We start from the raw sequence: 26,934 nt of genomic DNA, 5'->3' as shown, positions 1-26,934 counted from the left end.
AATGGCACCTCCCGCTGCTGCCGCGCTGCCAGCACGCGACTTCCGCTCGCATCCCAGGGCAAAGGTTGCAACAGGAAGCGTCTACTTCCGGGTTAGTGGAGCTCATAACCTGAAGCATTCGTAAGGGGATGATACGTAACACGAGGCACCACTGTACACGTAATACTTATTTGGGGAAGTGTCAAATCTGATGGATACCGTCATCTTCCCTCTTCCCAATCTCTGAGGGCAAAAACTTCGAAAGTTTTGCTGTACCGTTCAGTCAACACACTAACCCCTGAAGGCTGTCACCTGAGGAAGTTCCTTCACTTTCCTGCATGGCACAGCTGGCCCTGTGGAAAAAGGTTGCTGTCCTGTTGTACTTGATAAGAGTGATCCCCTTGCATCTGGTGCCTCTGCCACAGTTTAGTGAGAGGGAGGATGCCCTGGCCTAAGGCATGCACAGTTGTGTTGCTTCTTTAGAGCAATGTGCATGATAAGTGTCAGGGAACTGCCATGGGCGAGGGGGGGAAAGGCGGATGGATTATAGAGAGCCCCCAAAGATCGTGGGAAGCACTCAGCGGAGGAAGGAAGCCACGCCTCTGGTGGGGAGGAGATGCAGGGTTCGGAGGATGCAAGGCAGTGCCAGGACACCTTGCCTGTGCAAAGCGGGGAGGAGAGAGGTCCCCCTTTACCCACGCCTTCCTTGCCCAGTAGGCTTTTGCGCAGAGGGGGGAGGCGTAGGCTGGGGGTCAAGAGACTACTCTGCTGGGGAAGATTCAAGGACCGCCCACTCTCAGATTCTGCTAGTGAATGAGCAAGACGTGGAATAGAGGCGCTCTGCATTGTAAAGGTTTTTTAGCACCAATAATAAAGCTTTAGAACAGACCAGTGCCTGATTGCTCTCGAGCAACCACCCGATAGCCATAACAGCAAGCTACGGATTTTCCTTCTAGAAAAGGAAAGAAAATGTCTAGCTCTGACTTCCTGGCATTAATTCTGTTCTCGTTCATGGCTGTCTGCCAGAGTTGAGCCCCAGCATCTTCCCTCCAACCTTAAAAATAAAATAAAAACCAGAGTACTGAATGGCATTCACTGGTATTCCTGTGAGGTTCTTAAGAACCTGCAAGACAGATAACATGTCGCATCTCACAGAAGGGCAGCTTTTAAGCATTCTATGGTGGCTGCAGCGGTTGCATTGCAATATTTTAAAAATCATATCCTCTCACTTTCATATCTTTCTTATTCTATTGTTGCTGGGGAGACATTGATGGGGGTTGCCAGCTCATTTACTGGTCCTTACTCTTAAGCAGGGTTCCCCAAACTTGGGTCTCCATCTGTTTTTGGACTACAATTCCCATCATCCATTGCCACTGGTGCTGCTAGCTAGGGATGATGGGAGTTTGTTGATGGTTGTTTAAGGCTGTTTAATTGTTTACAATACTACTCACAGGTCCAGCTGCATGGTTATTTGACTCTGTGGTGTGTATAGTGAGGTTTAGGCACTAATTCCTCATGTTTGGATAAGTGAATTCTCATACAGCAAGTGTTAGGATAGCTAGAACTGCTTGTATTCGGTGTCGAAAGAGATGTATTCTTTATAAACTGATGGAGTGTTCTAAAAAGCTGAAAGATGTGCCCGTTTCTTCCCCTATAACAGATGTACGTCCAGGATACTGCTTTTCTTCTCTCATCAATGGCCGCTGTGGTAACCAGCTCCAGCAGGTGTTGACCAAAACACAATGTTGTTGTGACACTGGACGATGTTGGTCTCCTGGCGCAACCAGTGCCCCGGAAATGTGTCCCATTCGAGCAACTGGTATGGAACCCATCATGTGCCAAGCATGTAGCTCTTATGAATTTTTGCACTGAAGACTCTGTGGAAATCTTATGGGAATAATGATAACTTTGAATGAATGGCATTTTAATGACTGAAGAGAGCTCAGGCCTTCTCAAGTGGTTGAGGAAATATTTTTGGGGAAGCTCTTTTTTATGGTTATGGAATTTTCTCTGTGATAGTTGAGTTGCCTACTTTAAATTGCAAAATAGCCAGTATAGCTTGGTTATTGTTACTGGTAGCAGTGCTACGTGAAATCAAAGCTCAGCTATCCAAGTGGTCTGCCTGACAGAGAAGTATTTAAGTGAGAATGGCAAATCAATGAATTTAAGGAGCTCAAGAAGTACCCCCAAACAAATTGGGGGGGGGGTTGAAATATATTCTCCCTCCTCACATCACAGCCTATGGCAGCTTTGTGATCTGATTTTGGTTGAGGAAACAGCATGGGAGAAAGGGTGAAAAAAGCAAAAGCCCTGATGGAATTCCTGCTCCCTTCACCATGTTGTTTTGAAGTAAAGAAGTTCCTTTCTTTGTTTCATTTATTTATTTACTGGGAGTTTTTTATATCTCATATTCCTATCCCATTATGTTCTCAAGTGGCCTGCAATTCATGATACAAAACCTCAATAAATTTACCATAATGCAAGTCACACTTAAGACTACAAGGGCGTTCAAAGGTATGTTTTCAGTGGCTGCTCCTCAGTTAGGCTCATAGAGTTGGAAGGGACAAAAATGATAATAAATATAATTCAGTTCATCCCCCTGTCAGTGCAAGAAATCCATAGCATCTTTGATAGGTGGCCAGCCCATTTCTGTTTAAAAACCTCTAGTGAAGGAAAATCCTACTGGTCTGTTTCACTTTTGAACAGCTCCTGCTGTCATGGAGTTATTAAGGTTTTATTGAAATTCATTGTGTTCAGACATAGGATCACAGAATCATAGTTGGAAGGAACCCTGAATCATAGTTGGAAGGAACCCCTGTTATGCAGGACTCTCAACTAAATCATCTATGAAAGATGGTCATTCAACCTCTGCTTAAAAACCTCAAGTGAAAGAGGGAGTCAATTCCACTGTCAAACAGCTCTTACTGTCAGAAAATTCTTCCTGAGGTTTAGCTGGAATCTCCTTCCTTGTAACTTGAAGCCATTGGTTCAGGTCTTACCTTCTGGAGCCAGAGAGTACAAGCTTTCTCTCCCTTCCATGTGACAGTCCTTTAGATACGTGAAGATGGCCATCATATCTCCCTGCAGTCTCCTCTTTTCCAGGCTAAACATACCTAACTCCCTCACCTGTTCCTCATAAGGCTTGATTTCCAGGCCCTTTATTGACCTACCTGTTTTCTGCAATTTTTGAAAGAAATTGTATATAAATTGTTCGCATTTCCCCTAAAACGTAGTTTTTTGTATGCATTTTCACCTAAGGTGGGCATTTCGTATGCTTTTGTATATGCCTCCTGAACGGAATGCACAATATGTACACTTCCCCTCATGAAATAAACTTCTTAAAATGCATTTTTGAACTGAAAGCGCTTCACAAAATTCAGAGGTGCACAATCCGAAATATAATTGCAATCCTGGAAATATGAATTAGATTGGTTCACTTTGGATGGCCAGTTGAGTGAAATTTTGCTCTAGCAAGAAAAGACACATGACTCACGCCCAGGGCCCTGCACAAACTTAACAGATGGTTTTACTTAGCCTACTTAATTCATTAAGGACTGCTTGACAACTGTATTTCATAAGCACCATTGTAAATCCCAAACTGGCTGTAAAGTCACTTTTCATTTGATAACACGGTGTTTTCTTTTAGAGGAGTTCCGCAAGTTATGTGTGTATGCCAGCCTGTTGCCTGGGAGACCAGATGTCCCTGGTGGGCCTGTTTTCCCTCCTGTCTATCCACCTGTGTATCCTCCTCATCCAGTTTACCCACCACCAGATGCCGTTGTGCCATCTCGTAGACCAGGACCAGGTAAAAATGAAACAGAGACCTTTATTTTCTTATTTTTTTGTGCATTTGTCTGCCTGCAGTGATATATTTCCTTGTCCTTTGCATCAGAAAAAATCCCAGGTGCCTACTTATCCAAGGTGTTAACCATTAGATGGTGGCACCTAAGATTTTGAATAATTGCTTTCCCTTTGTATCTGGTCCCTAGAAATTTAATGTTTTCACCCAGTCTCTGATACTGTGCTTAGGAATTTGAATTGTTTTAAGATATCCCACCTCCATACAATCTTCCTCTGCCTCTTTTGGGTTTTGTTGAGAAACCAAGGAGACTTTGATGACTGGGACTAAGGCAAAAAACTTTGGTGGAATGACCGTGGCTCAAAGGCCACGTGTTTATGGGATTCAATGCAGGCTCAATGTGTTTCATCTGGAAGAAATGTAATTTACCCTGCCATCCTCTAATGCAGATGTATGTGACATGCTGCAAATAAATCATTCACTGTGAGAATGACAGTGAGAGTTCAAGTTGTGGTGAAAAGGGTGCTGTATACATTTGCCGAAGGAAATGCAACTGTTTTTTTTTAAATCAGCATTCACACCTTTCTTTGTGGGTGCCCACACGTAGCACCTTGGGCCATGTGGGACCCACCAGCTGGTTGGGCTGGTCTGCCTCCCTGTGCTAGTCACTGGAGGTTCCCACCAAACTTCAGTTAGCCAATCAGCACTGCAGGGAGGCGGAGCCAGTTGCTTAAATAGGAGGTGGAGTTAAATAGGAGGTGTTATCCTGTTGAGTGCTAATAATAATAATAATAATAATAATAATAATAATAATAATAATTTATTATTTATACCCCGCCCATCTGGCTGGGTTTCCCCAGCCACTCTGGGCGGCTTCCAAAAGAATATTAAAATACTGTGATACATCAAACATTAAAAGCTTCCCTAAACAGGGCTGCCTTCAGATGTCTTCTAAAAGTCTGGTAGTTGTTTTTCTCTTTGACATCTGGTGGGAGGGCGTTCCACAGGGAGGGCGCCACTACCGAGAAGGCCCTCTGCCTGGTTCCCTGTAACTTGGCTTCTCGCAGTGAGGGAACCGCCAGAAGGCCCTCGGTGCTGGACCTCAGTGCTTGCATTAGTAAAGGGCAATGCATTGCATTAGTGAAAAATATACACAAATTGTAACTGCTGGTGCATGTAGATTTAAATTAAAACTAATATACTTGGCACATAAATTGTGTAGGATTTTAAGTTTTTGTTTTTGTTTTAACTTTCTAGATACTATATCACTTAATGTCACTGGTATTAATGTATGCCAGTCATATCATAATCTCTGTGTTAATGGACGCTGTATCCCAACTCCTGGAAGTTATCGCTGTGAATGTAAGAAAGGATTTGAACTGGACTCTAGAGGAGAGTGCATTGGTATGTGATTTTGTTTGTCCTTTCTATAGTGTCAAAAATAGCATTTTGCTAAAATACCTTTCCCCTTTGCATTCAGTAAAATGTTGGTCGTTGCTATTTAAAAACAGAAATTATTGACTAGTTATGTATGCCATATCATGAACTTGTCCATATTTCCCCACTTCATTTAAATAGTTTTAGGAGGTTGTGTGCTCACCCTCTCAAAGGCGGTAGTGCACAAAACCCTCTACAATCTCTTTTAGTACATATGAAGCTATGAAGTGAAACTGGAAAATGCCTGCTCAGAAATGTGTGAATCCATATCCTTTTCTGTGTGGGTTAGATATAGGTCTGGAAGGGACATTTGGGAAGGTTGTGTAAAAGAAAACAGTGTGCTTTGAGGCATGCTTTGAAAGTTTATCTGGATAAACCTTAATTCACTTAAGGGGGGAAAACTAGTATACTTTCCAAATGTGGCATATGGAATTTTCCAGTGGGAATGCTGCATAACATAGAATTATATTGCCGATGAAAAAAATAGTTCTTAAAGTTTGAGCATTGTGTAGCACAGTTTATTATTTTATTTTCTAAAAAAGTTGTTTAGCATACGTAAAACAAACTTTCGAAAGAAAATTCCAGGCCTGAATACTTGCCTGACGAAAGCCTACTAAACGTACTCTCTGTATCTTTCAGATGTTGACGAGTGTGAGAGAAATCCTTGTATTGGTGGAGACTGTTCAAATACGCCAGGATCCTACACATGTCAGTGCCGTGCTGGATATCAAAGCACCCTGATGAGGACAGAATGCCGAGGTAGAGCTACCATAGACATATCAAGGCGGTTCGCCAGCCTTTTGTAGTCATTTGCTGCTTTCCCCAAATTTCCATTTAGATGTTACTTTTCAACTATACAATGTCCAAAGCAACATAATCAACCACAGAGGACTGCCATCTCAGAATTTAGGAGGCAAGGCCAGATTCAGGAGCACTTCCAAGCTGCAAACCTTCTATTTCAAGGGCACTTCATTTAAGTCAGATAGATGCACAATTAGTTGGGTCCTTCACCCTCCATTATCAACTCCATCTCTGTATTGAGTTTGTTTATTCACCCTCATCTAGTCCACGCCAGGTCCTTAGTGCTACACCTGGGTCAACTGAATTATCAGTTTGCATACTGGTGACACTTGAACCCAAATCCCTGGACTTCTCCTCTCTGCAGTTTAATGTAGATGTTACACAAGTGCGAGGGACGCGGGTGGCACTGTGGGCTAAACCACAGAGCCTAGGGCTAGCCGATCAGAAGGTCGGCGATTTGAATCCCCTCGACGGGGTGAGCTCCCGTTGCTTGGTCCCTGCTCCTGCCAACCTAGCAGTTCGAAAGCACATCAAAGTGCAAGTAGATAAATAGGTATTGCTCCAGCGGGAAGGTAAACAGCGTTTCCGTGCGCTGCTCTAGTTCGCCAGAAGCGGCTTAGTCATGCTGGCCACATGACCCGGAAGCTGTACGCCGGCTCCCTTGGCCAGTAAAGCGTGATGAGCGCCGCAACCCCAGAGTTGGCTGCGACTGGACCTAATGGTCAGGGGTCCCTTTACCTTTACCTTTAAGTCTTCCAACATTCAGCTTCTATATTCTAAGGTTATGAGAGAGGGGAAGGCAAGCTTTTCTCTATCCACCTTCTCCATATCATTAATAATTTTATACAGCTGTATCATGTCTCATCTTAGTCTCCTTTTCTGTAAGCTGACAAACCCAAGTAATCATTCCTTATGGGTTGAGTTGCTCCATCCCCTTGATAGTTGTGGTTGACCTTTTGACTGTTAAATAGCATGGGAGATAGAACCTTTCTGGAATCTGTCTGCAAAACTGGAACAGAACTTCTACAAAACAGGACATCCCCACTCCTTGTTCCTGCCACCAGTTCATTACCAATAATGTATGAACCACTGAGAGCATGAGAATCAGTGGGATTACACTTCCCTTGTATCTCTCCCAGCAGAGATTGTTCACCAGGGTAACCAAAGCAGTGTCAATCCTGAAATCTGGCTGAAATACAAACAGAAATGGAACTGGAAAATCCAGTCCATCCTTGAGAACTTTGCTTTCTTGGCTAGGAAGGGCAGGTTAGACTCTTGGGATTAACTGTTGAGATCAAAATGAGCCATGGAAGGATGCCTTAGAACAGATTTCTTCAGCACAGAATAAAAAAAACCACTCTTCTTTAGTTGTTGCTTTATCCTTGGGATTGGGGCATCCATCTCTAAGCAATAGAAAATAAAAAGGATACCCAGCCCTTGTCTCCTTAAATGTCTCCAGGAAGCTGAAATGACCTAAGCACCTGGAGACATTTAAGGAGACAAGGGCTGGGTATCCTTTTTATTTTACTTTTTTATTAAATTTGTATACCACCCTTCATCTGAAGACCACAGGGTGGTTCACACAATACGAAATGAGAACACAAAATACATTTTGAAAAAACAACCCTTCCAGAAACACATTCAAAAGGCCATAGATGGTTTAATCAGCCAAATGCCTGGTTATCAGGAAACATTTTTGCCTAGCACCTAAAGATATGTAACAAAGGTGCCAGGCAAGGCTCCCTGTGGAGAGCATTCCATAACAGGGAGCCACTGCAGCAAAGGCCTGTTCTTTGATTGTCACCATCTGGACCTCTTGAGAAGGCAGTCGAAGAAGGGCCTCATGATGATTACGGGGTACGGGTGAGTCATATGGGGAGAGGCGGCCCTTGCCACAAATCTCTGCTGCTATACATGAGTTTATTTTATACCATGTATGTGGCAAAAGCCAGTAGTGATGTATGGAAGTGAGAGCTGGACCATAAAGAAGGCTGATCGCCGAAGAATTGATGCTTTTGAATTATGGTGCTGGAGGAGACTCTTGAGAGTCCCATGGACTGCAAGAAGATCAAACCTATCCATTCTTCAGGAAATCAGCCCTGAGCGCTCACTGGAAGGACAGATCGTGAAGCTGAGGCTCCAATACTTTGGCCACCTCATGAGAAGAGAAGACTCCCTGGAAAAGACCCCGATGTTGGGAAAGATGGAGGGCACAAGGAGTAGGGGACGGCAGAGGATGAGATGGTTGGGCAGTGTTCTCGAAGCTACCAACATGAGTTTGACCAAACTGCGTGAGGCAGTGGAAGACAGGAGTGCCTGGAGTGCTCTGGTCCATGGGGTCACGAAGAGTCGGACACGACTAAACGACTAAACAACAACAACATGTGGCAAAAGAATGGGGTGGCCATACTGTGAAAATATGAGCGAAGTCAGAATGAAACTATCTCCTGTTGACTTTATGTTTGAAGCTTGGAGATGTAATTAGGGGAACCGTACAATTGGCTTAGAAAAATAACAATATTGTAGGCATGCAGAGGGAAAGCACGGATCTAGAAATATCTGCGGGATTAAAGAGTTATGAAAGAGAAACAAAGAATTAAAAGACGAAGTCTAGAGAAAACAACTCTAAGCACTATTGGCTGCTAGTGAAGGAGAGAGGCTCAACAATGACATGTCATTTTGCCAAAAAGCCCGATAGGAAAACTGCTAGCACTGAAGTCAAATTGTTTGCTATGTGAAATGAACAGCAGCCATGCAAACTGTTGTACAGTGGAACATTCAGAAAAGACACAATAGTATACAAATGGCCACTTTGGATTAATTGTAAGGGCCAAAAGAGGAAAGAAAGGAAGAAGACCCAAAACCTGGCAATGGTTTCCATCCATGCATATCTATTTTCTGTGTGTTTAAGAGAGTGGTGTAGTGGTTAAGAGCGATAGACTCATAATCTGGGGAACCGGGTTCGCGTCTCTGTCCCTGTGTACGTTCCTCCAATCCTCATCGCTCAGCAGTCGACTCAGTGTGTGGCCGCCGTGAAAAAGGAAGATTCCAAGCTAGGGTTCATTAGGAAAGGAAAATAAAACTACCAATATCACAATGCTGTTATTCAAATCAATGGCGAGACTGCTTTGGGAATACCGTGTACAGTTCTGGTCACCTCAGCTCAAAAAGGATATTGTAGAGTTGGAAAAGGTTCAGAGAAGGGCAGCCAAAATGATCCAGGGGGTGAAGCAACTCAACTATGAGGAAAGGACACACTTTTTAGTTTAGCAAAAAGACAAGCAAGAGGTGACATGATAGAAGTTTATAAAATTATGCGTGGCATGGAGGAAATAGAGAGAAAAGTCTTTATCCCTTTCTCCTAACACTAGTATCCATCTAACAAAGATGGATGTTGGAAGATTCAGGACTGTTAAGGTTCCAAGGGGTTGCTCGAGAGCAAGCAGGCAAATACCTCCCTGCTTGGCTGTGAAGCCTTGCTTTTGATGCCAAAATAAACTTTTATCTGTCCAGAGCGCCACTATTCCGTGGCTGGATCATTCACTGGCAGAATCCGTGAGGGGGCGGTCCTTAAACCTTCCCCAGCAAAGTAGTTTCTTGATGCCCAGTCTGCGCCTTCCCTCTCGGCGCAGAAGCTTACTGCGCAAGGAGGGCGTGGGTAACGGAGGACCTCTGTCCTCCCCGCTTTGCCCAGGCAAGGTGTCCTGGCACCGCCTCGCCTCCTCCGAGCCCTGAAGCTCCTCTCCACTGGAGGCATGGTTACTCTCCTCCTCTGAGGCGGAGCTGCTTCCCACGATCTTTGGGTGCTCTCTGTAATCCATCCATCTTTCCCCCTCTCCCCCCTGAGCCAATGGCAGTACTTATTCACGCAGTGCATAAATTATGGAACTCACTTCCGCAGGAGGCAGTGATGGCCACTAACTTGGATGGTTCTTAAAAGAGGATTAGGAAAATTCATGGAGATGTCTTTCTTACCCCCTGCCCCATATGCTTTAGCAGACTTAAAAAATATAAGCACCTTGTGTATATCAATCAATTTAGCCATACATTCCTCTTTCTTTATTATTTAAAGTGCAAAATTACTCGTGCCATCCACAGCTGTTTTATGCAACAAACACGCAAAACTCTTTGTTTCAGAGTTTGACGCTGGAGATGCAAGAGATGTTTGGGTCAGTGAATGCCCCACTGCTTTAAAAATGTTACTGTATTTTTCGCTCTATAAGACGCACCCGACCATAAGACGCACCTAGTTTTAGAGAAGGAGAACAAGAAAAAAAAAAGCTCTCTCCTTCTCTGCTCAGCGCCTCTCCAGCAGAGCAGGAGGAGAAACGGAAGGGGCTCCGTTTCTCCTGCCACTTCGCTGAAGGGGCGTTGTGCAGCTTTCCCTCTCTGAGCAGCGCCCCTTCAGCGAAGCGGGAGTGCTCCTGCTGCGCTTAGGAAGCTTTGGACGGCTGTCCCTGAAGCCAGGAGAGCAAGAGGGATCGGTGCACACTGATCCCTCTTGCTCTCCTGGCTTCAGCGAAAGCTGCACAGCCTGCATCCGCTCCATAAGACGCACACACATTTCCCCTTACTTTTTAGGAGGGGAAAAGTGCATATTGTAGAACGAAAAATAAGGTACATCTGTCACCAACTATTAAATAGTGGGGTTCCCCCCCACCTACCTGGCATTATTCACTTTAAATGTGTGATTTAATGAAACTTTCCCACCGCAAGCAATATGAGTGTTGCTGGATAGAAACTGGACTTGGCAGTTTCATCCTGTTCTTTCTGTTCAGTGATCTGGAGCTAGTGATTATAGGCCCTGGGATTGCATTTTGCGATTATAGGGAATAGTCCCGTCAGTGCTGCCCTAAACAACTTGGAGGAAGGGTGCAGTATCAATGTGATAAGCAGATTATTGCAACACAAGTAAAGAGTGCTTCCTGTCCATAGCCTGGTGGGATGGCCTGGAATGCTGTCTCTTAATGGAGTCAGGGGGAGTCACAGCAGCTGGGAGACTTTTGACTTCATGCCACCTTAGATGTAGTGAGAACAGAGAAAGTATACTGTCCCTAACTGGATGGGCAGACCTGATTTCCACCATCACAGTGTGCATGTTACACTTAAAAAAACCATTGATTCAAGTGGTAAAGATTCAAAGCATGTGTTAGAATCTCACCCGTAAAAGGCAACAAAATTTAAATGTGCTCGACTTTGGCTTGATTGCTTTTGTAGCTTCTAGGCAGTTGAGTCAATTAAACCTACCTAAGTTGTGTGTGTATGTTTTTTTGTTTTATAAAAAAAAGCAAATAAGCACCATTGTTACATTTAAATCTTCATTTTCTTCTGTTCCAGATATTGATGAATGCTTGCAGAATGGCCGGATATGTAACAATGGTCGGTGCATAAACACAGACGGCAGCTTCCACTGTGTTTGCAATGCTGGCTTTCATGTGTCGGCTGATGGGAGAAACTGTGAAGGTTAGGGTCATCTAATTTCTTAAGAGTATTCTTTCTTTTATCTCTGTAATAACTGCCTTTGTGTGAATGTGTACACGGGCTGTCCTATCGCTGGGCAAGTAGGCAGCTTATCAGTAAAAACTATATAGTGTTTGAAATCATAGTCCTGTATAGAGGCCCTATATCCTCTTTCCAACTCCTAGCAATATTTTCCAGAAGTTTCGCAACTGTTTCATAGGTGAGAAGCTAAGGAAGAGTTCAGAAAGGGATAGCCAGCAAAGCATTGTCTGGCCAGGCTCCTTTGAGTGTGGTCTCCTCATGACTCAGGCCAAGGAACACACTGGAAGTATAAGCTTTTATAAGACTCGGAGGACTTCCTTGTTGGCATGGTGGTTCTCCTGGTTTTTTGTTTTGCTCTTTAGCTTTCCCCGTGAAAACTCACTCTTTACCTCTGAATCGGAGCAAACCCACTGAAAACCCCAATTTGTTGTGCTTTGTTGTGCTTCAGCTTTCAAAAAGAGCCGGGTTTTGTGGGGAATAGTCTTTGGCTAAATAAATAAATAAATAAATAAATAGTTAGTTAGTTAGTTAGTGCTTGGACACAGAGCTTTAAAGCACAGGCCTGTGCCTGGAAAGCCCAAGAAAACAGCTAAGTGTGTAAGCCATTAAGTTTAGTGGGATTACTTCAAGTAGAACTAACATTGGCTACAACCTCCTGTGAACAACTTTGCATGCCCAGTTATAGAGCCCCATTAGCAATGCCTGACGTGGTTTCTGCAAGACAAATAGTACATCCCTCTAGCCCAGTGTTTCCCAAACTTGGGTCTCCAGATGTTTTTTTAAGACAATTCCCATCACCCCTGACCACTGGTCCTGCTAGCTAGGGATGATGGGAACTGCAGTCCAGCAACAGTTGGAGACCCAAGTTTGAAACTGTGCTCTAGCCTGTCATGGACAGTCTGCTCTTGAGAGGTCTGTACTAGCCGTATCATGAACTTGTAGCTATACAGAGTAATTAACATGCCTGATGGGATCTTATTGCAACATTTCCTGAGCTTTAAAGAGTTGCCTCTCTTTTAGGAAATGTAAACATAATTTGATGTGTTCTTACCTCCTAGACCCTTAACCTTTAAAAGAAGAAAAGAGAATGTTCTTTTATCATATTTCCCAAGGTTCTTGGGAGTGTTTCCAATGATCTGTTCATACATTAAAAAGAATTTCAGGCACTGGTTGTAGAAACATTTTTGGCAGAATATTATCTTAGTGATTCAGCTTGAAGATTTAATGCCAACATTCCTACTTGGGATAGATACACATTTTAAAAAATCATAAATTATTTTTGTCTGATTTAGAATGTAAGTGAAAAGTAAACATGCCATGTCTAGAGGAGTAATTTCAATCCAAGACAGCTGCAGTATTAAGAGAAGTATCTTGGTCTCAAATATAGTTCTAATGTCATTATGATCTAGAGGTAACTGCTAGTAGTAATTTTTGTTAATCCTTGGTAGAGACAGACCTTTTAGAAATCTGTATTTCATCCTACTTTTGAGGGGGAACGATCAAAAGTTCAGGCTGCTTTTGGGTATCATATCTGCATATCCATATCACTGAAATATATATCTGGAAACCCATCATAGCCTTTCAGTCTAACATCTGCCCCACCCCACCAAATCCCATGTGTTAACGGTAATGAGAACCAGCGAAATGCAGAGACCAATCTGCTAAAACATTTTTCATTCCACTAAGAACGCTGCCAAAATGTCTGTGAGCATATTGAATTGCGTCAGCTTCTGAAGTAATTGTCTCTGTTACACTATAATGGCCCAGTTTCCATGCCCAAATTCAATCATATACCTGTCTAAAGCCACGCAGTACATAAATGAAGATATTAAGAGTTAAGTCTTTTTGGCTGTGAATTTGATCTACACTCTGAACTTGGATTTCTTTGGCCAAACATGATTCTGTATTTCATCTATCTGTTGTTTAAAATTGAAGGACCAAATAGAAAGATGGGAAATACTGCCAACAGGGGCTACAATCTTATGCAAATTTACATTGAGTAAGCATATTGAATTCATTGTGAGTTTCTTCTAAGTAAGTATGCAGAGGATCAGGCCATATATCTTGCATTCTTGTAACTTCTTTTCTGTTGTTGTGCAATAGCACTCCTGGTTGACCTCATCTTTGATAGCCAATGTGCTATACAGCCTTCCATGTCAGGGTATTATGTATATAAAAGTCTCTTTGCAAGGCCAAGGGAAGGTTTGGCAAGTTGGGTGGTAATAGAAACCATGCCCATTAAGCCCCTTCCTGCTATGTAATTACCAGAAGAATGGAAGCACTTGTTAAATCCAGGCACTGACTGTTGAAGAGAGAGGTTTGGAAAACCTGCTGCAGCAGAGTTAAGGACAATGGTGATTGCTGCAAACACATTAAAAACTTGCTTAGATTTACATCTGCCCTCATCCACCTTTGAACAAATGGTCCCCATGAAAATACTTAGGCTAGAATAAATCACAGATACTTGGCTTTGCAAATAAGTGAATATTTTAATCACAGTTTCCAGAAGTTACAGCAAACAAATCTCCATCTGCTGGCAGTTAAACAAAGATGAAAAAAAAGGTTCCAAATAACTTTAAAAGAAACTTGGTTTCCTTGCAAAAAGGACCGTACAATCTTTGGGTTAGCAAAGTTTAAAATATCGTTTTAGAGAGATTAAGTTCACTTGTGAGGAGCCATATTGCCTGGCTTATAGCATTGCTTGTTCCAACAAGAATAAAGAGATAGAGAGGATGCTGTGGACCTGCCCAGCTGCACCCACTCTGGTAACTTCAGTTCAGGGCTCAGATTAACACTTTCATGCATGTCGAATCAACATGATGAATGTCTGCTTTTGTCCATGATTTTGTAGATATGGATGAATGTAGCATACGGAATATGTGTCTTAATGGCATGTGCATCAATGAAGATGGAAGTTTCAAGTGCATTTGCAAACCTGGCTTTCAGCTAGCTTCAGATGGACGTTACTGCAGAGGTAAGAACCCAACTGCAAATGGTACCATGTGCTATATACTTGTGGTGAGACATGTGATGCTATGGTGTGGTGGTGTTGGTTATAGCATGAGCATTTCTGGTGCCCCGATCTGTCCCCTTCAGTAAGGTACTTTAGCCAAGGCTGGTTTCTATCCATCCATATGACTTGACATCAGACCAGTGCCTGATATTTAGTCCAAATAGATGGATTCCCATGTTGATTAGAGGGATAGCCTGGCCAGTAGGACCATTATTTTCCCAGGGCATTTCCTGTGTTCCTGATGGCGCATTACAGTGTCTAGCAGCTGACAAAGAAAAGGGCTATTAATCTTGTTTCTTCCCCTACTTTATCTCATGTGCCTAAATAAGGTTGTAGTAATGAATGCTGAAAATTCTCTCAGAGCTACGACCCCCAAATTTCCCTAGGAAGAGAGTTTGACTGTTAAACCACTATGGAAATTATAGCTCTGTGAAGGAGGATCGGGGTCTCCTAACAACTGTCAGCACCCTTAACAAACGCCAGTTACCAGGATCCTGTGATGTAAACCATGACTTTTCAAGTGGTATATTTCTTTGCTTAAGAGACTCATTTCTAGCTCCAAGCAAGGGATCACATCGCAATAGTTTGCTCTCATTTCGCTATAGCAGCTTTGTATTCCCCCACAGTGGACTAGAGAACCAGCAAATAAATGCTACATGATGTCATTACACTGTACTTTCATTCTTATGCCATAAGGAATCGAGTGTTTATAATTCTAAATTGTCCCATTTTCAGCAAGCTTTGTAAGCACAAACCAGAAACAGGAGCAAGTAGTAAAAATATATATTAAAATATGAGCCAATTTTTCAACAGATTTTTCTTTTCATAAAATACAAATGTTTTAGCTTCAGGGATCACCAGAAAGCTTTGTTGACAATATGAGAGGTTTGAAATCCCCCAGGTAAGCTAGCCTGTATCACACTTGACACTTCATTCCCCAGAGAGTTGCAAGGAACTAACAGGATGTAATGGCTTTGTTAGCCTGGTTCGAAAAAGAACAATTAAAGTTGCAGTATTTGGCACACCTACCTGGGAACAGCATTAAAAACAGTGGGACTTGCTTCTGAGTAAACATGCACGGAATTGCATTACTCATCTGAAGTCTTCTGCACCCTTGACTGTGTAGCTAGATTCTTATACCCACTACTGTGGGAGTAAATCCCACTGATACCTACTCCTAAGGAAAAATGCGTTGCAAATTTCATTGAACACAGTGAAAAACATCTGAATAAACATGCATAGGATTGCACCTTAACTCAGTCTAAACCATATTGCCTATTGCATCTGGCAGTGAGGATCTGTGTCTAGGATCCAGACAGCAAATAGACTTAATATTGATACTTAAAAGATTTATAGCGAATGTTTGAAAGGTGCATATCATTGTTTTAAATCATAACTACTGAGATATGTTTTTGAATGAGTAATTTAATTATTTAGCTGTTTTTATACCCCACCCGCTAAACAAAGTTCTTAAGGCGTCTTACAATATATTTAAAACACAGTAAAACAGACAATGATGCAATAGTCATTACAGCAGGGCAAAGGTGTATATAAGGTTTCGCTCTCCACCATCCCTGTTCTCCAGTGTGCCAATGGATGCTATTCTGGAGCCTAGAACTGACTGTTGAAGCAGCTAGGTGTTAGTCCCACACTAATCAAGACTTCCTCGCTGGTTGGCTGTTGCCGCTGTCTCTCAGAACCCCTTTCTCTGGTGGCAGATGCAGGAAGTGATGCTGGAGCAAAGATGTTACAAGCCCCCCCTCCTGGCTCACAGATGTTCCAGCTGTCACTCTCTGCTGTGGAATCTATGGAGCCATAGCAGGTCAACTAGTGAATAGTCCCCAGCTCAGTGAGTTTGAGTCCCTCACATAATGGTCTAAAAATAGTTTGGTAATAATAATAGCAAATGAAACATTGCTTGTTGTCTGCTGTTACTTTCTGATTTTTAATATTGTCGTAAGTCTGGCACATAATAAAACAGACGACTACTACGAATAACAGCATGTTTCAAACATTGAAAGCACTTGATTTCAGTGCAGCGGGCCTGTAACACAGGGCAGTATTTTTATCCCCACATTTGCAGAGCTGATACTGCAGTGCTAGTATATTGGTAAAAGGGTTAGCTAACACCTTTGGGTCAGAAAGTTGTTCATGTATTTTTACCTTTGTAAATATATAGTACAAACTACACAGTTTCTGGCACCAGTAATAGTAGATGATGCCACTGTGGATGTGTTTCATAAGCATTTAGTTTGGGATTTAAACAATGAGTGAATTTGTTTGGATTTGAAACAAGCAAACAAGTGAAAGCATTGAAACCATTCAACATACAGAGACATCACATTCATAGAAAGAAACTCCCGTGTTCAGTTCTGTGTCTCGAAGCCAAATGGGAGAGAATATTCTTCCAAAAAGGTGTGCCTAGCAGCAGTGCATCAAATGAGAAGTATTTTGATTTTTTCCCAAAATGGCAAGCTGTTCAGCTAATAATTCCTGTTGAAAACTGGAACTGTTTTATAGTGCTTCCCCCTTCTTATACCTTTCAACGCTTGTAGAAAGCCTTATAGTCAAAGTGTTAAGCACGTAAATGTGTTCAAGTCTAGACTTCTGGATCAGTTAGGCCATTCTGTCTCCAGAGATTTGAAGAGCCAAGATTTGAGAGATACTTCATACTACTATCCTTCTCATTTATTTTTATTTTTTTAAAAAAAATCTGTCCCCAGATTTGTGAGTAGTGGGATTCTGCTATGCTTGAAGATAAGCAACAGCTAAGGTTTCTATCTTCTTGGGACCACATTTTGTCCAAGCATTTTTAATACAGGCATTTATATTCCACTTTTTCTGTATAAAATAAACTCAATGTGGCATACAGAAAAAGTTCACAAAACAAAGAAAACACAATAGAAACAGTTCAAATTGCTGTAATCATCATCATCATCAAACCTTTTATTGGTATCACATACAAACATCCAAAACAAATCAATACAGAATTACCACTTCCCCAGTGGCACAAAACATTTGCTAAAAGAAAGGAGGCAGAGCAGTCTATCGTCACATCTCTTGGTCTCCAGGGAGATCAGACGTCTGCAGTGTATTTCAACGATGAAAAACCAAATAGAGATATTTAGCCACTAGCTTGGTGAGCTCCTGATCATTCCCCAGTAATAGAAAATGTATGACCTCCAACTCTGGTTTCCTTTTGGGGATACAGAGTTGATCTAGAAATTGCTGATGGAGATCAGCATATAGTTTACAATTGAGAGCCATATGTGTAAGGGTTTCCACCAGGTGGTAATCAATATACAGGCAGTGACCATTTTGTGTGTGTTCAATTGATGCGTGACTGATGACTCATGGGTCCTTTTGGACCCAGAATGGGGCAGGGTGGGCTTATGCGTGCTTTGCTGACGTGTGCAGGGGCCAGGAACGCAACCCCCACACAAATCGGGGTGGTTGTACTACAATAAAACCACGAGTAGGATGAAACAACGCAGCATGAAAAGCAGGGACACAATTTTAACCAACGCTGAAAGCTTGATAAAATAAAAAAGGCCTTTGCAGTTTGACCCTAGGGCTCACCTTTTAAAATGCATATATTGTTTGAATAGAGGCAAATAAAATGTTAAGATAATGGCCAATTTGGAAACTGCAGAAAGGCTTAATTTGTTCACCTTTCTGGCCCAAGGCGGGAGGTTGGATGCTAATGTGTCTTAGGCATACATGTATTAAAATACAATCAGAACACCAACTCTTGGATCAGAACACCATACTTGGTGCCAAACAACACAAGCTAAGTAAAACACAGAGGTGTTTTGCTCTGTACTTGCCCTTTTAAGGTTGAGGGGTGAAAAGAAGAAAATGTCACACATGCCGATTTTTGTGTATATTAAGGCGAGCTGTTACGATGTGATTACATTGTGAAATGTTACACATCCTCCCACACAATATTTCAAAAATATCCCCTTCTTTAATCCTTAGGGTTTTGTTTTTTTAGAAAAGTAGATGATCACCATAACAGGGGGGGAAATGTTGTTTGCTTCCTGCTGGGACACAGGTTTTCTGTTTTTGTTTTTACAAAAGCTTGAGTAATTTGGCATACAAATTCAAAGAGTGATTGGTACCAAATCATTTTCCAATTTGGTAAGTGCTGGGGGACCTGCTGTGCGGTACAGTGTTGCAGAACAAAGGCAAAAATATGTGAAGTTGGAAGACATCAAACACAGGAGCAGCCAATGTTATGCCCTGCAGATGTTTCAGGCTACAATTCCGTTCATCCATTGACGTTGGTCATGCTGGCTGAGGCTGATGGGAATTGTATTCCACAACACCTGAAAGGCACAGTGTTGGTTGGCCTAACCGCCTGCCCCAAACAGAATATCCTACATATTTGCCATAGGAATGGAGGAAAGTGCCTTTTTATTGGTCCCTCTAGCTAGTATTGTCTATATTGACTGGCAGCAGCTATGCAGGGTTTCCGACAGGAGTCTACCCCAGCCTTATTTGGAAGTGCCAGGGATTAAACTTAGGATCTTTGGTGGAAGGGCCCATAGCTCAGTCATAGAGCATCTGCTTTACATGCAGAAAGTCTCATGTTCAACCTGAGCATCTCCCAAGTAGGGCTGGCAAGAGGGCTCACTCATTCCAAGGAAAGTTCCTATGTCTGAACTTTGGCTCTGCACCAAAAAAGCTTGTACCAGCTTGCTGTCTATGACAGACAGAATGAGACCCAGCCACCCAAGTTGTGGGCAAGGCAGAGGTGGTCCACAACCATCAGAAGGAACAGCTTCATAGAGCACTTACCAGTCCGTTGAGCTTAGATCACTAAAAAGTGCTCTTTGCGAAAATAATATCACAGTCATACCTCAGAAGTCGAACAGAATCCGTTCGACTTCCAAAACGTTCGACTTCCAAAGTGCGGCTTCTGATTGGCTGCAGGAACTTCCTCAGAAGCCCTGTCAGATGTTCGGCTTCCAAAAGAACGTTCGAAAACCAGAACACTCACTTCCAGTTTTCAATTGTTTGGGAGCCGGAACATTCGACTCCCAAGGCGTTCAGGAGCCATGGTATGACTGTATAACACAAATAAGCACTTTTAAAAGCAATACAGAGTAAAACAATGTAATAAAATTAGTTAAAATCCAGCAGGAGAAATCACATAGTAGTGAATAAAACTGGCTCAGATACTTTTGGGCATCACCTGACCCCTCTTCTCCCCAGCTTCTGATTGTTGATTCCATTCATTCCATTTCTTGCCTCACTTTTACTATAAGGTCCCAGGGCGGCTTACAACAATAAAATACGCAATGGAAAACAATTCTGTTTATACAAACATTTAAAAATACTTCCAATGCAGACTGAGATAAGTATATCCACTAAACTAAAGGCCCAATTCCTCTAGCATTCAAAATGGACCTTCGGCTAAGATGGTATCTCCTGTAGAGCACAGTGATCAATAGAGTATATATAGGGTTGCCATATTTCAATAGTTGTTGAGGGGTTTTTTTTGGCCAAAGTTTTTTTTGGCCAGGGTACACTTTTATCCCTTCACATTATAGGCCTACTTCAGCGTAACTCCTGTCAGGTTTCAACCTTATTTCTAAAACATCGAAGGAGGGGACTGTATGTCCTTCCTAGGCTTCTCCCTGTTGGATTCAGCCTGTGTTGTCTGCCAGGCACTTCTGCAAAGTAACTCCCAGGTCCTGGGAGAACCAAGCATCTATTTAAGCTTGATAGAAAAGAGATTTGGCAATTAAGAATTTTTGCCCTCTTGTGAAACACTATCCAAATGCTTTTTATTCCTCCCTCCCATAGTTTTCTTGCATATGTATCATTCGTTTTTGGATTATTGTTCTCCTGGGATTGTATGAAAATATATCCTTTGTGAAGGAGGAACATTCAATTCAGAGGTTTTATAATTATCCCGCTCAGAGAATGGGACAGCTTCCTCTGAATTATGCTTTTGTTTCATGGAATGAGCTAATGTTGTTTTAAGTTACTTTTGCTAAGTAACAAGTTATTGAATGACTTCGCTTTTCTCTTTTATCTGGAGACACTATGAATAAGCAAAATGGAATATGCACATATCAGCTCAAGTAAATGAAAACGGCTTTAATTTTTAATTTCTTACGTAACCTATTTTGTTCTTTGGCAGACATTGACGAGTGTGAGACATCTGGAATATGCATGAATGGGCACTGTGTGAATACCGAAGGCTCCTTCCGATGTGAATGTCTCCCTGGCCTTGCCGTTGGACTGGATGGGCGTGTATGTGTTGGTAAGATAAGCTCATTATGCCGGCAGCTACAATTCAGTTCTAGATTAAAAACCATAAATAGTTGTAGAACATGCCATCTGTCTGTGACTCATAAACTAGCTCAGGTACAAAAGTGTTACGCTAGGATATGTCTTTGGTAAGTCTCCGTGAGAAGGGAGTCTCTACAATGAGGGGACCATCAAGACCAGGCTTCCTCAACCTTGGCCCTCCAGATGTTTTTGGCCTACAACTCCCATGATCCCTAGCTAGCAGGACCAGTGGTCAGGGATGATGGGAACTGTAGTACCAAAACATCTGGAGGGCCAAGGTTGAGGAAGCCTGATCAAGACCATGTGTTCCTGCTTTCCTAACAAACACAGAACAAGATAGGTATTATGCAACATAATTTTTGACATGTTATATCCTGCTTTTTGCTCATCATGGAACCTGAGGAGGCATTTGTGTGGTTCCCCAGCAGAAACTCATTGAGGCCCTGGCCAGATCAAGACCTCTTTCTGTTTCAGCAAGGTGGTGGCTTCATACGCCTTCAGACCACACCCTAGCCAAGCAAAACTGACTTTCCTCTGCATTTTAAGTCCTTGACTAAAAAGTGCAAAGAGAGGAAGCTGAATTGTTTTATTAAGCAGAGTGTGAAGTCTTCAGGGAGATTGTATCTCAAAGAGATTGAAACATGTAAAGGTAAAGGTAAAGGGACCCCTGACCATTAGGTCCAGTTCGTGACCGACTGGGGTTGTGGCGCTCATCTCGCTTTATTGGCCGAGGGAGCCGGCGTACAGCTTCCAGGTCATGTGGCCAGCATGACTAAGCCGCTTCTGGCAAACCAGAGCAGTGCACGGAAACGCCATTTACCTTCCCGCCGGAGCAGTACCTATTTATCTACTTGCACTTTGACGTGCTTTCGAACTGCTAGGTTGGCAGAAACATCTAAAGAAAACATTTAGAAACATCTAAAGTTAAGCTAAATTACTTGACAGCCTTTTCATTTGTTCTGCAGCTGGGATTATCCAAAGTTGGTCAGACTTGCCTTGTTACATTTGGAGTAATACTTTTCAAGAACATATGCATTATAACTAAGACCAGTGGGGGATTTTGTATATATATTTTAAAAAAACCCCTATTTGCTTGGCAGTAATGAATGTTTTCCATAGCTCAGCATTTGGACAATAAAAGGAATGGGGGGTACAAAAGAGGAGAAGCTGGGGGTGTGTAGAACAGTATATGAAACCTAGCCTTAGCGGTGTGGCATTTTTCTACATCTTTGTGACATTATGGTTGTTGAATTGGTTATCTTATTGGCTATTTCTCTCTCTCTCTCTCTCTCTCTCTCTCTCTCTCTCTCTCTCTCATTTAGATACACACATGCGAAGCACATGCTATGGTGAATACAGGAGAGGTCAATGTGTTAAACCATTATCTGGAGCCGTCACTAAATCAGAATGTTGTTGTGCCAACACTGACTATGCATTCGGAGAACCTTGCCGGCCTTGTCCTGCACAAAGTTCAGGTACAACATGATTTAGATTTGCGTCTTTCTGTCATAATTTTAAAAGTGTTCAAAATTGCCACACTCTAATAATGTCTTAATAGTAGGTACCTTTTAAAAATCTTACATGTCTTATATACTGCTGTGCACTTTTAAAAACCTCTACTTGGTGTATTGAGCAGCTGAGGGGGAAAGCTGTTTGCTTGTGAAACTGCATAGGTCATGAGTCATGATCAATGATTTTTTCTAGTGAATATTCCGTAGAATTTGGTCGTATGAATTCCTATAGTGAAAGTCAATTGCAGATTCTATTTTGGTACATTTCTATATATTTTGTGGTTTATATATTTTTTTCTTTACTTTCACATTTGTGTATTTTCATGACATAAAATTTGGCATTCGCTTAAAGGTGCACAAAATGTTTGCACCTCCCCACCTTATGGCCTGCTTATTCACTGTGTTTGGAGAGAAATCTCAACCTGATATGTGCCTCAATTTGGAAAGAAATCTCAACCTGATGTGTGACAAGAGTCTTTTCTGTTACCACAAATTGCACTAGGCAAGATTTCCAACAAACCTTGTTCCAATAGCAGATAATAATAATAATAATAATAATAATAATAATAATAATACTCCATAAATTTGTGTGGCATTTTATGAAGGATTAGATATTGTAAGCTTCTCAATACCCTGTCTCAGGGATTTTGCAGTCTAAAATTAGATACATCAGAGAACAGAAGAAGGGGGAGAAACAAAAATGTATTGCAAGGTATTGCAATTTCTTTTCAGAACATGGAACAAGCCAAATAATTTACATATATTAATGCTTGTAAGTTATGGATGCATTATATCTATCTCTCTAGCTATCATTAGATATCTCTCTCACACAAAAAAGGGAAGCTCTGTTCAGATTCTATGCATTTTTTAAAATAAAAAACCCCCCACTTTAGCCTCTTGGCCAAATATCTCAGAAAAACAGTATTCTGGAATGTCTAGCACTGAAATTGGCTCACTGGTTTTGAGGAAAAGGTACCTTGAGAAGCTTGTACATTTTTAACCTTTATTTTAATTGGCAGTTTTAAGACAGAGACAGAGAATAAAGATCACTTGAAACCAATTAAGCTGGCTTTAGCTGATGTGCAAGCTTTAAGGAGAAATTGTTGTCCACTGTTTCACTGTAGGCCACGTTAGTTAAAATACCAGCAAAAATGCTGGGAAGTTATCAGACCAGGAAAAGGTCTTTACAGCACCGTCTGCTGCTATCGGCTGCCCCTTTGTAACTTACACAGTAGAGCTGAAACGTTTTGTAAATGTAAATGGCCCAATGCCACTAACTTCTGTTTTGTATTTGAATTAATTTAACAGAACATTTGCACATGTGGAAACAATTTATTCTGGGCTGTTCTGCGCACCTCTCCTATTGTTAAAGATGCCAGCTCATGGAGGGTAAAATATAGGACAGCTTTCAGCTTTTGATTTTCAGGTTGTGGGTGTGGGGCAGGGGGTTGGAAGAGTGGTTTTTTTCAGGAAATGCATATTGTGGTGTGAACTTGCAGCTCTCAGAAGGAAGACTTCATATGTCTGCTCTGAATAAATAGGGCCATGCATTTAAAACATATGACTTCCCCTATGAATCCTGGGAACTAGGTAGATGACATGACAGCTCTTGCAACCTATGAACAGATCACTTTCAGGCGAAGATAATGTATAGACAAATTTACTGATATTTGGAAAGTATTTACTGAAATCACAGTGACTCGTGAACTGATGTATACATGAGGGATATCTATTAACATATAGTTTTGTAACTCTAATTACATTTTAACGTTGCTTCGTTATTGCTGCTATTCTCTGTTTTCTTTTTCTATTTACTTTAATCTATTGTAAAATTTTCAATTGCATATATAAATATTTTTAAAAAGAATCCTGGGAACTATATTTCCCCTCTCAGAGCTGCAATTTTCAGCACCCTTAACAAACTACAGTTCCCAGGATTCTTTGATGGGCAGGGAGCCACGTGCTTTGAATGTACAGTGTGGGTCTGTCCGGCTAGACATGAGGTGTGGGAATGGTGGACATGGTTTTGTCCAAAACAGCTGGCAGGCCCACTTCTGAGGCCCAGCTGGCCTAATTTGGCCCACGGGCCAAAGGTTTCCCACACCTGTTCTAGACTGATTTCAATTTAGGTGGGAGCAGCAATGTAGCTTCAGACCGGGTCACCAGTTCCAATGTCAAGCAAGGATTATTGGTATTATAAAAGCTCTGTTCTGACATGGTTGTTTTGAAAGAGCTGAATGCATCTATTAAAGCAAGCTTCCTCAAACTCAGCCCTCCATATTTTTTTGGCCTACAATTCCCATGATCCCTAGTCACTGGTCAGGGATGATGGGAATTGTAGTCTCAAAACATCTGGAGGGCCGAGTTTGAGGAAGCCTGTATTAAAGTGTTAAAAATAAGTTGTTTAATTTGATTTGATTTTTCTCCCCAGAGGAGTACCGTGCCCTTTGTAGCAGTGGCCCAGGCATTACAGCAGCAGGAACAGGTATGGTTGTGCAAAACCAGTGGGTATTGGCATTATTTGAGGAAAGGATTGTATAGACTAACATAATTGCTAATAATTGTAATAGGGAAGGACTGTAGCTCAGTGGTAGATAATTTGTTTTGCATGCAGAAGGTCCCAGGTTCAATCCTCAGCCTCTTCAGGAAGGGCTGGGAATTATCTCTGGAGAGCTGCTGCCAGTTTGCATAGACCAGGGTTTCCCAAACTTGGGTATCCATCTGTTTTGGACTACAATTCCCATCATCCCTGACCATTGGTCCTGCTAGCTAGGGATCCTGGGAATTGCAGTCCAAAAACAGCTGGAGGCCCAAGTTTAGGAAACCCTGGCATAGACAATAATGGACTAGATGACTCAGTATAAGGCAGCTTCCTATGTTCCTACTGTTCTGAAAGGATAAAAAATTAGGGATGGACAGATTCATCTCTTATTTCTGGGTGTGTGCACAATTTCACATGGGTTTATTCATAAGTCCTTTCCCTTTTTTGTATTAATCTGTGGTCTTTTAAGAATTAAAGAACACATGAAACTTCATATTTAATTACCTTTTAAAATTTATTTAAAAGAGAGCTGGTGTTGAGTAGTGGTTAGGGTGCTGGAGTAGGATCTGTAGACCAGGATTCAAATCCCCACTCTGCCATGAAGTCCAGTGGGTGACTTTGGGCCGGTCAAAGTCTCTCAGCCTAACCTAGATCACAGGGTTGTTGTGAGGCTAAAAAAAAAGAAAGGGGAAGAAGTATGTGTGCCACCTTGATATCTGTTTTGAGCTAAGAAATGGAGCACAAAATTTGGAGAAGTGTGAATTCTGAGCCATATGTTGGTCTGGGTGGGAGTAGAGTGGAATACAAAATAGGGCCAGTTTGCTTGAAAATATGGACTAAAGAAAATGAACCTCCATCAGGGTGAAAAATAAGAATCTTGACACCTTCTGTTTCCTAGATATCAACGAATGCGCACTGGATCCTGACATTTGCCCCAATGGAATATGTGAAAACCTGCGCGGAACCTACAAATGCATCTGTAATTTTGGGTACGAAGTGGATTCATCCGGGAAAAACTGCTTAGGTATGAAGTTTCCTATATTACTATCTAACACATTCCTGTATGGTGCCTCATTGTTCTGCTTTAGTTCCACCTAGTGTTTCTGATTTGTTCGTCTTGTTCCTTCCTGGTATTTTAGCTAGCTTCTTTTCCATCTTTGTAATCCTGTCTTCCTAGTTATCAGACGGCCAGATACTAATTCAATCGCCATATTTTGGAGGGTTCCCCCCACCCCCATGTAAAATATGCTGGAGGGATTCTGAATGGTGGGGAAGGGTGTAGCTCACTTGTAGAGCATCTTTGCTTCATGCAGACAGTCTCAGGGTCAACCCCTTCCATCTCCAGGTACGGCTGTGAGACATTCACTTTGTGAAACCCTGGAGAGCCAATTCTTCTTTCTCTTCTTCATTTCTTTATCGAAAAGATTTATGAAAATAATATAATAGTATGATAATGTGTGAAATATAACAAGTGTAATTCAGTTTTTTTGAGAATACAGTATTCAGAAGTCTACTTTAGGTCTTTTTAAATTTCTTGTCTTCTTTTTAAATTTTTTTTGTTTGTATGGGATGGGATATGAATTGTAGTATAGTATATTGTTGTATAATTTTGTGCAATATGTTTAATAAAGATTTTTTAAAAAAATAATTGTAGAAAAAGAAACCCTGCAGAGCTGCTGACAGTCCGTGTGAGCAGCACAGAGCTAGATGAACTGGTGGGTCTGATTCAGCATAAGGCAGATCCCCATGTTCCCTATGGTTTAGACTCAGGCATCCCCAAACTCAGCCCTCCAGATGTTTTGGGATTACAACTCCCATGATCCCTAGCTAACAGGACCAGTGGTCAGGGATGATGGGAATTGTTGTCCCAAAACATCCGGAGGGCCAAGTTTGGGGGTTCCTGGTTTAGACTCTTGCTTCACCCTCCTGTTGCTGTTACATTTGCAGGCCATTTTCTGCGGTGCACCTGCTCTTTTCCTGAAGCCACACTGTGAATTGCATGGACTGACTTGGAAAAGGAGATGCGGGCTGCCATGTCCTGTTCTTG

The 26,934-nt window shown here is 41.9% G+C and overlaps 1 protein-coding gene across 4 annotated transcripts in view; it reads left to right on the top strand.

Annotated features, from left to right (window-relative positions):
* FBN1 (fibrillin 1) overlaps nt 1–26,934 on the top strand; it is a 217,779-nt gene that overhangs the window by 94,509 nt on the left and 96,336 nt on the right. For all 4 annotated transcript variants that reach the window (XM_082198198.1, XM_082198199.1, XM_082198200.1 and 1 more), the window contains 10 exons: nt 1,640–1,798; nt 3,626–3,784; nt 5,036–5,182; nt 5,855–5,974; nt 11,354–11,479; nt 14,370–14,492; nt 20,683–20,805; nt 22,157–22,309; nt 24,777–24,830; nt 25,786–25,911. In XM_082198198.1, the coding sequence (XP_082054324.1) occupies nt 1,640–1,798; nt 3,626–3,784; nt 5,036–5,182; nt 5,855–5,974; nt 11,354–11,479; nt 14,370–14,492; nt 20,683–20,805; nt 22,157–22,309; nt 24,777–24,830; nt 25,786–25,911 (1,290 nt within the window). The remainder of the gene's footprint in view (nt 1–1,639; nt 1,799–3,625; nt 3,785–5,035; nt 5,183–5,854; nt 5,975–11,353; nt 11,480–14,369; nt 14,493–20,682; nt 20,806–22,156; nt 22,310–24,776; nt 24,831–25,785; nt 25,912–26,934) is intronic.

Source organism: Podarcis vaucheri (genome assembly GCF_965113315.1).
Source record: "Podarcis vaucheri genome assembly, chromosome: 14".
In the NCBI taxonomy this organism is placed as follows: domain Eukaryota; kingdom Metazoa; phylum Chordata; class Lepidosauria; order Squamata; family Lacertidae; genus Podarcis; species Podarcis vaucheri.
This window is presented reverse-complemented; position numbering and strand designations above follow the sequence as displayed.